The 12,017-nt window shown below is 41.0% G+C and overlaps 1 protein-coding gene across 50 annotated transcripts in view; it reads right to left on the bottom strand.

The window, feature by feature from the left end:
• Positions 1-5,409: 5,409 nt before the first annotated feature.
• The window catches only part of Rims1 (regulating synaptic membrane exocytosis 1), a 479,343-nt gene continuing 472,735 nt past the window's right edge, over positions 5,410-12,017 (bottom strand). For all 50 annotated transcript variants that reach the window (XM_060369758.1, XM_060369788.1, XM_060369787.1 and 47 more), the window contains 3 exons: positions 10,689-10,790; positions 9,530-9,669; positions 5,410-8,106 (listed from right to left, as the gene is read on the bottom strand). In XM_060369758.1, coding sequence (XP_060225741.1) covers positions 7,888-8,106; positions 9,530-9,669; positions 10,689-10,790 — 461 coding nt within the window. In that variant the 3' untranslated portion in view covers positions 5,410-7,887. The remainder of the gene's footprint in view (positions 8,107-9,529; positions 9,670-10,688; positions 10,791-12,017) is intronic.

Genomic DNA, 12,017 nt, shown 5'->3' on the forward strand with positions numbered 1-12,017 from the left:
GGAGTCACCCATTTTGAGTGTCTTTCCTCTTTAGTGAAACCATCCCGGAAAGAACTTTCCATGGTGCACTGCCTAGGTAATTCTAAATCTTGCTGAGTCTATGATGAAGATTAACCTCCACAATCTGGGGAATCATCATTTTAATCAAAGTGACCTTCACCGGACTGCAATACTGTTACAAAGAGGATGCTTGATTTTTTTACTTATTTTCTGGAACAGAGATTGCTAATCTCACCAAACTCTGAGCTTGCCCATGATTTCTGCTCTTTCCTTGTCTCCCTTTGAGAGAGTAAGTCCAGGTAAGTCCATATGACATAACTACACAAGATGAACACACATGGAAGCAACATAAGTCACTGATGACCTGGCACATAAACATCTTCTGAACGTAGTTCTCTGTTTTTGTATCCTATTCTACATGGCTGCTGTGGTGCCAATTTTCTCAGAACCTGAAAGTCACGTAATGGTGATTCCAGGTTTCCCGTCAACCTGGTAGCAAATTCAGTGTTCATCTGTTCACCTTTGCAGAAGTGTTAGCTGGGACAAAGGCGATTTCAGCTACTAGACATTTTGGCTTTTATTCTCTCTAGTGGTTACCTGCCCCTTGCTGAAAGAAATACTGAGCAGCAAGTATGTGCAAAGATAGGTAACCCCCACAGATTTTTCTTTTCAGAATTTGGAGGCAACACTGCCTGATGGTGACCTTCCTGCTTCTTTACCTTGGTTATTTCAAACCTGGTGGCCTCCCCTCAGTTCTTAGTGTACCACTGATCTCTTGACTCTGTCATTTGCCCAGGTTCTCTTCTGCTGCAACGTTCCCTGTATGGTATGGTTTTCAACAGACATTTCACTTCTTGAGGGAAGCCTTCATAATACGCCCACACCACACTCTGATTTCAGGCTAATTCACGGGCTCATTTAGGTACAGAAACTTTTCTTTTCCCCTATACATGTGATTACTTGGTAATTTACTAACATAAAACACTCAAAAGACTTGGTTGAAGAAATAAAGTAGGAATGAAAACTACCCTTCTCCAATTCTCCCTGGAATTTTGTGGTGTCCAAGGTTCAGTGCCCAGGGAAAAGGGGGAGGTCACAAGAGGCCAAGAGGTTAAAGAGATTGTGAGAAGTCACAGGTAATAAGATCTCATTTATGGTAAAGGACATCACATAGTCAGACACTTCTTATATACCAACACATGAGAGGGCTACTCACACCACGCAAGCTACAGGAAAAGCCTTCCCTGCCATGGACTACGTTTGTAAACTTTGTATACTTTGTAAACTTTGTGTACTAAGCAGGAAAGTGCCCAGGCCCCTACCTGAGGAGTTCCAGAGCTAGGTGGGGCTGCTTCAAGTTTTGCCCCTTGGTTCCCCCTACATCTTTTACCAGGTACCCCCTCATCAGCTCTTTAGGTCCCTTGGGTGCTAACCCTTATAATCCTTGAGATGGGTGCTGGGGTCTTCAGGCTCTGCTGCTGGCCTCTCTACACCCCAGGACATAAACACTTCAGATCTCCAGAACAGCTGAGGCTAAATCTCTACAGCCCTGGGACCTGAGAGCAGATTCCTGGAGAAACTGAGAAGCTGAAGCCGCATGAAGGCAGCAGCATCCGAAGCCTCAGCTGAGCTGCTGCTACAAGGAGCTCACAGGAAGAAAGGCTTGCCCAACTGGAGCTAGTGTGTGAGCTCTGTGGGATATCTCTGTGGCAGTGATATACAAACCAGCCATTCCTCTGAGGCAGAGAGTGTAAAGCTCTCTGTTCTAGCACTACCAGCCAGAGACAAGGACCAGGAATCTGGCTCCTCAGGATTACTTCACAGTTCAGTTGAGGAGAGTTGTTTTGTTTAGCTCAGAGCTGCCTCTGCTCCAGGGAGCTCAGAGTGCAAGTCTGTGTAAACCCCTTGACGTATGAGACAATGGGCCCTCCCCAGCCACCTCTCTAACTGTGATAATGGTGTTTCCAGCCTCTATTATTGTCAAAAAAGGCTATCTCCAGCCCTTCAATAGAACTCTTCCCAGATTATGCTAATTTTAGGTGAAAAGTCTGAACAAAAAGTCACCAATCTCTTGAGCAGGAAAACCCAACAATCCCAGAGCAGACCCCCCCAAAAAAGGAAAACCCACCAAACCCTAAGCTTTCCCAAACTCAAGACTTGAAGTTCAACCAAACCTCACCCCAGAAATCTCTGCCCTAGAAAGCTCCACCCCCTAAGAAATTCTATATAAGGCTGTGTCTGCTCAATTCCCTAATTCCTTCTCCCTGGAGCAGAGGCAGCCACTCCTGGATTCACCCCTCCACTCCCTGGACCCTCCAATAAATCTCTCTTATGAGATTTGCTGCCTGGTGTGACTCCCTCATCAGGAGAAGCCAAGAAGCAATAAAGAGAAGTAGAAACGGTGATCCGTAAACAGAAGAACAGTCATTGAATTTTGTTTGGAAAGGAAATAACTTAGATTTTACCTCCGGTGAAGCACCTGGACCTCTAGGGGTCCAAGGTTCTAGAATGATCAATTCAACTCTGTAATGTAGATTGATGGCTTATGCAGAACCAAGGGGAAATTCCTCAATTAGTGACAAGTCAGATAAGGGTACTTCAAAACCAACTTAAGTTTAAGACCTTGAATATTCTGGGACCTAGCTAGGGGAAGCTTCGTTTTGTCTCCAGCACTCATATTGTTCCTGAGAGCTATAGGTGGTTCATAAAGTTGCAAAAATGCAGGCAGCCGCTGACCATAGTCATAGGAGGACCTTTAAATGAAGAAAAGCCTTTGAAAAGGAAAGTGACTTCTCCTATTGCCCAGCCCCGATGGTAACTGCAGTCACTGAAGCAACAGATGGAGACCAAGATGGACAGGAATTGCCTTAAAGAAGAATGAACTGGCTTATAGTCTTTCCCACTTGGGAAAATGCAGATCTAGTCAACTGCTGTCGGTGTGGGGCACTAATTAACTAGCTAAGCAGAGAACTGTTTATTGGGGCAGGAACTCAAGCTTGTCCGGGTTTGGAGCTTATCTGATCGCTTTCCCAGTTGGCAGTGTCTCCTCCTGTTCTTTGTGCGTCTAAGCTGCAGAGCTTACTGCAACAAGCAGGAGTCATAACAGTACTTACAGGGTGTTTGTGTGAATCCATCACGGTCCCATAGGTTCCCTATATGTATAAATCAGATGCCATCCTGACCGGCTGTTTATGCAATCATTTCTTTTAATAGTCGGGGGCTCTCTATGGCAAGGCCATTTTCTTTCTTGTATTCTAAATATTTAATTTTAGGACTAAATCCTAAATGTTGGCTAAGTAATACGGAATCATATATCTCAGCTTGAAATTTTAAGAAAGTCAGTAAGAAACAATGAAACCTTAGCAATTTTTTTCATGTTTAACTAAATTTTTGAAATTCATGTATTACATCACTTCTACCTTCTTTCATCCCATCAAACATAGCAATGTGCCCCCCAACTCTTCTTCAAGTTGGTGTCCCCGTTTCTCTATTAGTAAAGACCCTGAGATGGTAAGACTTGGTAGCTTTGTTTTTGACTTTTAAGGACAGATTTCTTGTTTGGTCCAGACAATGACTCCTAAAGCTCCCTCCATCTGTACTCTGGCCTCAGCAGCAGGTTTGTCCTGCGCCTCATCCAGCCATATGGTAATGAACTACTGTGAAGCAGCTTCACTCTGAAGGTTGGGAATGGGAATGAATAGAGCTTTCACATTCTCTCAACTGAAACGTAATAGATAATTTCATCTTTTGCAGGCTAATGAATTAGAGCATTCAATGGGCAAAAATATCACACAATCCTTTTAAAACTACAAACAATTCTAGAACTAGCAGTGGTGGTGTCCGAGGTCTGAGTAGGTTCAGGAGACCATTGCCCCCAGGGGCGAGACGTGCTCCATGCCAATTGACTAACTCCATGTTTTCCTCCAATTTTGAAAGTCATTTAAGTTTCTTAAATTATTTTTTTCCCTTTTTTCTTAAATTTTTCATCAATTACACTTTATTCATTCTGCATCCCCCCATAAGCCCCTCCCTCCTCCCATCCCAATCCCACCCTCCCTCCTCCCTCTGCTTGCATGCCACTCCCCAAGTCCACTAATAGGGGAGGTTCTCCTCTCCTTTCTGATCTTAGTCTGTCAGTTCACATCAAAAGTGGCTGTATTGTCCTCTACTGTGGCCTGGTAAGGCTGCTCCCCCCCCCCCCCAGAGGGAGGTGATCAAAGAGCAGGCCAATCAGAGTATGTCAGAGGCAGTCCCTCTTCACATTACTATGTAACCCAATTGGACTCTGAACTGCCCTGGGCTACATCTGTGCAGGGGTTCTAGGTTATCTCCATGAATAGTCCTTGGTTGGAGTATGAGTCTCTGGGAAGTTCCCTATGTTCAAATTTTCTTGTTCTGTTGCTCTCCTTGTGGAGACCCTGTCCTCTCCAGCTCTTACTATTTCCCAGTTCTTACCTAAAATTCCATTCACTCTGCCCAACAGTTGCCCATCAGGCTCAGCATCTGCTTTGATAGTCTGAAGGGCAGAGGCTTTCAGAGGCCCTCTGTGGTAGGTTCCTAGGTTGTTTCCTGTTTTCTTCTTCTTCTGATGTCCATCCTCTTTGCCCCAGGTCCCGCCTCTGAGAAAAAGGTATTGGATGGGTCTGATGCTCTTTGGGTGGATGACACCTAAATGAACATCTGTACAAAGTCCCAATTTATTTCTAATATCAGAGATCAGACCTCTACTCTTGCCTGATGCGTCTAAAACAAAAAGGGGGAACTGTAGAGAGCTGCGGAATGCTATGCCTTAAAGATGGAGCTGGTTTCTGCCTTCCACCTTCCCGATGGTGAGTGCTCTCTGTCACGAACAACTCCACATTTGGCTAAGGCCGAGGATCTGGCTTGCTTCCATGTATGTGGACCTATCTTCATTGCCCCCGTGGCACGCCTGGGTTGGCTACCCAGAGGCTATTTAAGCTGTGGGCTGGCTTTCCCCGGGGTCCGAGGATTGTTCAATGTTCCTGAATAAACTGCATTGAAAATAAATAAATAAATAAATAAATAAATAAAAAAAAACTACAAACAAGTGCTGGTGTCGTGTTGCTTGGCTATGTCAGATATGACTTTGATATGATACCACTGTATTTGTTTTCCCTTATTAAACGGAAGCCAGCATAGTTTACAAAAAGACGTCAAGAAAACTAATATTGTCTCCTTTACCATACAGGTTGAGAGACCTACTTATGAGGCTTAAAGATGCTATTTTGGTGACTCAGAGTCAATGCAGATTTAGTTTATTTTAAGTCAGCCTACTGCAGGCAAGGTCCCATAAGCTAGGTAATGAGCCGGAAGAAAAAGACTGAGAGAAGGTCACGATGCTACAAGAGGCGCAAGAATCGATACTCCAATATGTCATATCACTTGAAATGATTTGTCAAATAGACAACAGAGTTGCCTCTTTTATTAGCACATTCAAACAGCAGCAGAGAAACAACCTTCATTTGATTCTTACTGAGATTTATTGTTTTTAATAATGCCACTTTTCAGAAGTATAGTCATGTGCTCACTTAGACAGGCTGACAAAGTGAATACTCATATGTAATGCAAAATACCTTTCAGGTCGTAAGTTAAGACATAGATAGTGCAGTGACAGGTCAATCAAATGCCCACAGCAGACAGCAAACCCAAGCCTCCCTTTCACATCACCTGGCTCTCACTTTGCACCAAAGAACCCACAATGGAAAGCTGGCAAAAACACAGAACACAGATGGCTACCGACCGACATGAAAAGTAAATTTTATTAAACATGTTTACATACATGAGTGGGAAGTTCATTTAAAAGCACAGGGGAGTGTTTAAGACACGTGGTCAAAATAGAAAGATACTACCCAATTATAACCAGCTGATTGTTGGCCACTAAGACAGAACGGAATCTATTAGAAATGCACCAATTGCTTCAGTTCTTCCTGCACAGCATGGTGAGTGGTGGTCAGTCTGTGCCCTGGGGAACAATGGGCAGGTAATTCTGACGTGTGTAAATAATCATAAATAATTCACTTGGTGCAGGCAGTATGTCTATGGGTTAAAATCTAGTGTGTACACAGTGTCTAGGTGTGTTACAGCCCCACAGGAGGAATCTACACCCAAATATTTATTAGGAGGAATTTGGTCCATACTACATCACGTTTTCCAGAGGGTTAAAAAATAAAGTCCATCTATAGACATTTCACCCCAGACCCACATACTGAGTCTGGCTAAAACCTGCAAAATGCCTATAACAAAAATGGATGGCTTAGATTTCTTGGTTATTTCATATAGTAACTATCGAGCAAAGTATACAAGTACGTGCAACATACAGGCTGGCCTACGTGGAGCTAACATACGTTATTAAGTAACCTTTTGTCTCTTTGCTTTTTTTTTCTTTCTTTTTCATATGTTTTTATACAAAATGTGCATGCAGCTCTGAACAGCTCCAAGTCATGCTGCTCTAACTGTGAAATCACAAAAGCTGAACTCGTAAAAGGAGGGAGAGCGTATGGATGCAGCTGCAGGATCAGGCGCCTACAGCACATACACAGAAGGTCACAAGAGAAATCCAAGGCCAAGAAGACCCAAAAGAAGAATATGCAAATTTAAATTTGACTGTATTCTTTTTTTTTCTTCCCCCACAGTAAGATATTGTGCATTTAAAAAAATCAAGCTTTGTGCTTGCATTGACCTGAAAGAAATGTAAACTTAAAAATCCAATAAAAACATTAGTTTAGTGCAGAGTATATTAACTGGAATTTCCAGTGCAATGTTAAACAACTCATACCATGCTCTTTCCAGGGCAGATGGGAGTCTACACTGGGGCATGGCTGAGAAGCCTGGGCATAGCTGAAAGTGTCTTAGGCTCAATTCCACCGCTGGTCACCATTTTGGGAAGTTGAGAGTATCATTTCTACACATGAGCATTTTTTTTCTTTTGTTATCAGGAAATAAAAGGGGTTGCCAAAAGGGTTTCCAAAGCACTATTACGTGGTTAGCTTTCATCCCCAGCATCAGTTGTAGATCGACTTGAAAGTCTTCCATGCCAAACAATGGAAAACACAAACAAATTATCTGGAATGCAGACAGATATGATCTTCAACTGAAAAGGTGATCCTGTGACTACTGGTTCGGGAGGTAATTTTTCTTTTTGGTGGTGGGGTTACCACATACAAGACTTGGAAGAACTGTAAACCGGTGGCCAGTGATCCCCTTCCCTGGCCTCACCTTGCTCAGCTTTTGAAAACTTTGGGGAAAATGCTACAGAGACTGCTTCAGCCCTTTTTGGTGCTTTTGGAAAAAGAAAGGGAAGGGTCTCTGTTAACACCACTAATCCTGTTATGACACAGCAAAAAAAAAAAAAAAAAAAAAAAGACAAATTAAGAACTAGTGGAAGAAACAAATACAGTGAAGACAGAAACAGAGACAACGGGAAAAAAAAAACCAGCAAACAGCACACAACTAAAGCACAGAGAAAAACTAAACAATCTCAAACACTAGGGAAATAACACTGCTTGTGGTCTGTGCAGAAACATGTGAAGTACATCTTTTCATGGAGTGAGAGTTTCCAGTTTGTTCAATTTGGTGTGTGTGTGTGTGTGTGTGTGTGTGTGTGAACTTGACGTTTCCTCTTTTTCTACTTGCAAGAAGCATCAGTGACTCTCACTAGCATATCAATTCTTACTGCAATTTGATAGACTGCCTTGTTCTGTCATATGAAGCCATGTTTTAAACAACAATTGGGACATATTATCGAAAAAACTACTACAGGCAAAACACAAGTTGATTGTCTGTCTCCAACAATGCTCTTGATCATGAAATATCTGGTTCTGATAATTATCCTGAAATGAAGAGTTTGGCTGGAAGGATAGGAGTTTACTATGACCGGATGCAGGGAGGCCCAGTGGAACTTTCCAGAGATGATTGGGAAGCCCGGCGGGTCAGGGGAGTGAGTGTGGGATCCACCAGTGATGACGGCGGGAACAATTTATACCATCCAATCACCATGCTGGACAGATCAAGTTCTTCCAACAAGATTTGAGCCACACCCATAAAGCATTTGTGGTCCATTCTTCCATAGTCACCCCAGACAATCACCTGCAGACAGAGAAACACAGTGTAATTTGATCTTCTTTTTTCCACAGGTGGGGGTTCAGATCTCCCATTCTGAACCTTACATCTCCCATGAAAGGTTCGTGAGGTACATAAGAGTTAAGACACAAGAATATCTAAGAGAAAGCATGCAAACAAATGTCTATACATATTGTGTAATCCTAAATCAATTGTTGTAATCACTTTTGCCATGGTATCTATCTCTCTACGTTATCATCTATCTGTCTGTCTGGCTGCCTATCTATCTATCTATCTATCTATCTCTATCTTCATATATAACTCAGGATCGCCCTTCTGAGACTTTTGTATAATAAACAGTGATGAGGCTATAGACATACAAAAATTAAAACCTGTAAATCTCGAAGGGCAAAGCAAGCAATCTGACTAAGCAATCTGACAATGGAGTACATTTTCAACAGCTTCTGCAAACAGAGCAAGATCAGGCACACTTTTTTTTTAATTATATAATTATTAGTAAAGGGGAAAAGAAAAAATAATTAAAGGTTGTATCTTTTGAGGATTTGCTTGACAGTTTGACTTAGTCAGGTAAATAATGAGCAAGTGAGCTCATGGACAGTTATTACTATTAAGTTTGCTGGTGTCAGACAAGTCTTCCATTACACATATTCTTTGGGTCTGTGTTCTAATCCTGGGGTCATCTATAAAATTTGGTACTGAACCATTCACCTGCTCTGTACACCTACGGGTGTGAACCCTGATTTCTCAATGTACAGTTACACTGACAAATAATTTAATTTCTGTGATCCTAAAATATACTTTTTACCATAGGAATAATGGTATTTAGGGCACAAAGTCATTAGAAACTTTGAAAGGTACGTATAGAAATACCTAACATAGTTGAGCTAATGTGTTGGTCTCTTTTCTCTTGCTTCTACATTTTTCCATTTTATAGCTCATGTCTGATATTGAGAAATGATCACTCAATGTTGTTACCATTTTTTGCCATGGTATCTATCTTTCTGTGTATCTATCACCTATATGTATGTATGTATATATGTACGTATATGTATATGTATGTATCATCTATCTATCACCTATGTGTTATCTAAGTATCTATCTTCTCTCATACATCTATCTACACCAGTATCAACTATTATCTAACTATATTGTCTATCTTCTGTACAGCTATATACCAAGGTGAGAAAAAAAAATGACAAAAAAGCCAAAGTTTCCAGAAGACGAAGACATTGAATTTTGTTTCCCACTATATGCATAAGATACTGTTAACGCCATATGTACTGTATTATAAACCAGCCAGTTTCTATTTTTCTATTCAAGGACATAAATAAGCTGTGCTTTACTACAACGATTTTCTTAAATTCGATCCACATCTTTAATTGCGCTGACAGATATCACCATGTAACTAGCTAAGCAATGTCTTACTGACCTGAAGAACTTTACCCTGTGGACTTTCATCAAAAACCAGGGACTGCTGATACAAAGGATCGAGAGTTTTCCGTGCAATTCTCGTCTTCTTTTTGGCAATGCAGGCTCCATTTTCCAAAAGATACACTTTCACATAGGGAGCTAAACAAAGGTGAGAAGAAATGGAAGAATGTATTGCTCAGATTCTATTTTTGTTAATTGATGCCTTATTGGGGAATTGGAGATTCTTATTAGATGTATCCTAAACATCTATGTACATTAAGGTTACTCAAAAAGTTGTTCTCCTCCCAGTCCATATGCACATCACCACTACTGTGTCTTTCCTCATTTCAAGACAATGCTGATGCAGTTGTCTTGACTCATTTACTTAAGTCCGGGCTAGCATGAGAGTCCAGGTTCATATTTTAATTTTTTAGATTTATTTATTTATTATTTATCCTGCATGTGTACCTGCTCACCAGAAAAGGGCACCAGATCTCACTATAGATGGTTATGAGCCAACATGTGGTTGGTGGGAATTGATCTCAGGACCATTTGGAAGAACAGCCAGTGTTTTTAGCCTCTGAGCCATCTCTCCAGCCCCGCCAGGTTTATATCTTAAACCTCGGTTTTTTCTTTTGAGCTTTTAGGAATGCAGAAAAAAATCACTTAGCACAGGAAATGGCTATACTTACTGTAAAGAATAACAATATTCCCTAGTGCTTTTCAACAAAACAATTATGTGAAAAACCAAGATCTATCTTAATAAAATAAAGATCACAGAAAATTGCTTTTTAATCAGTCAAATGATGCAAATTCAAGTACGTAAGATTCAAATGCATTATTTTCTCACCTTTTTGGCTAAGATCAAACATAAACCCATATTTAATAAAAAAAAATTCAAGATCTTCTATACTTAAGTCTTGCCCAGGGGCTGCAGAGATGGCTCAGTATATAAGAGCACTTACTACTCTTTCATAGGACCTGGGATCGGTTCTCAGCAACCACAGGGCAGCTCACAACAGTCTGTAATTCCTATTCCAGGAGGTCCACTGTCCTCTGCTGGCCCCTGTGAGTACTGCATGCATGTCTGTATGTGCAGCTAAGTCGCTATCTGCCTAACAGTTAAACCGCATACACCTGAAAAGAAAACAGCCCATTTCAGCTCTGCTCTTCCTTACCCGGTGTAGACTTGGAGCCAGGTTTTTGTGTAAGGCTCCGGGCTCTGATGACTTCAACCTCCAACTGACCCTTCTTATCCTCCATCCCGATTTGGATATCACCTGCACGTGGAGGGAAAAAAAAAAGTCAGCTTCTACTTGAGTCACGAGATGAGGAAAACAGGTGGAGGAAGACTGACAGATGCTGAACTGTTCTCTCCATGGTGGTAGATGACTGCAAACATGCACATGCCTTTCAGCTCCACTTTTCTTTCACGGGTTGCCAATCAATTTTTTTTTTAAAGTTTTGTTTTCTTCTTAAATCTTCTTCCTTGTTTTCCCTAAATTTTCTTTATTTTCTGTAACCCTTTAGATTTGCACACACTGGATGGAGAAGAGTTACTAACAACAGCATCAAGGTGTTGATAAGATGTGTGCATCCTGGTGAAGTCTTCTGTTCTCATGTTCTAGCATATTTACTTAGCAATGGCAAGGTGTAATTGTCTGAATTTCAATACTGAGCGAACGCTCCTGGTGATATTTTGGTGACTGCTACAGCAACCTCATAAACATCATCTATAAGTCTATACTTTTTTTTGTTTGTCTTATTGGTACCACAGTCCATGAAATGGACAGGAGTTTTACCTGTCCACTTAAAGAAGTTTTCTGTTGATGGAAATATGGGCTATTTCCATTGTTGCAATTTGAACCACATGAATAATTTCCTAAGAATTGTCAAATACTTTGTTGCTTATTTATTGAATAACAAATTTCCAGATTTTAAGTTTATAGATCTACCCGAAAAGACAGTCAGAATGCCCATTCGTGTCACCAAGTGTTCTTTATAAAAGCTGTACCCATGTGTGCAGTGTTCAGAACAGGCACACGTATAGCCAAGTGTCCTTCAGAAAGGCTGTGCCTATGATTGCTATCAGCAGAAGGTCTTTCCACTTCTCACGCTCACTGATACTAGTTTGGAAATAGGTAGTTTTGCCATAGTGCTGGTGAAAGGGCTCTTACTTCTTTGATTCCTAGGAAAGTGCTTTTTGTTTGTTTGTTTTTGTTTTCTGTAGTTCAAGCACACCTTGCTATTAAAAGTGACACCATCTAGACTGAGTTAGAGAGAGACCTCTTTGTTTTTATATCTTGGAAGTATTTGTTTCAGAATTTTCATGTCTCTTGTATTCATGGTTTTCAAACTCATTTGTGAAACTATATTTCCCCAAGGTTTTAGTGGGGGTCATGTTAAGTAATAATGGTTGTATTTGTGAGTGCTATGACTTCCTATTTCTTCATAGACCCTTTTTGGTAGGTGGCATTTTTTGATAACTTGATAACTATTTAGCCTAA

The sequence above is a fragment of the Meriones unguiculatus genome, chromosome 16, assembly GCF_030254825.1.
Source record: "Meriones unguiculatus strain TT.TT164.6M chromosome 16, Bangor_MerUng_6.1, whole genome shotgun sequence".
Taxonomy (NCBI): Eukaryota; Metazoa; Chordata; class Mammalia; order Rodentia; family Muridae; genus Meriones; species Meriones unguiculatus.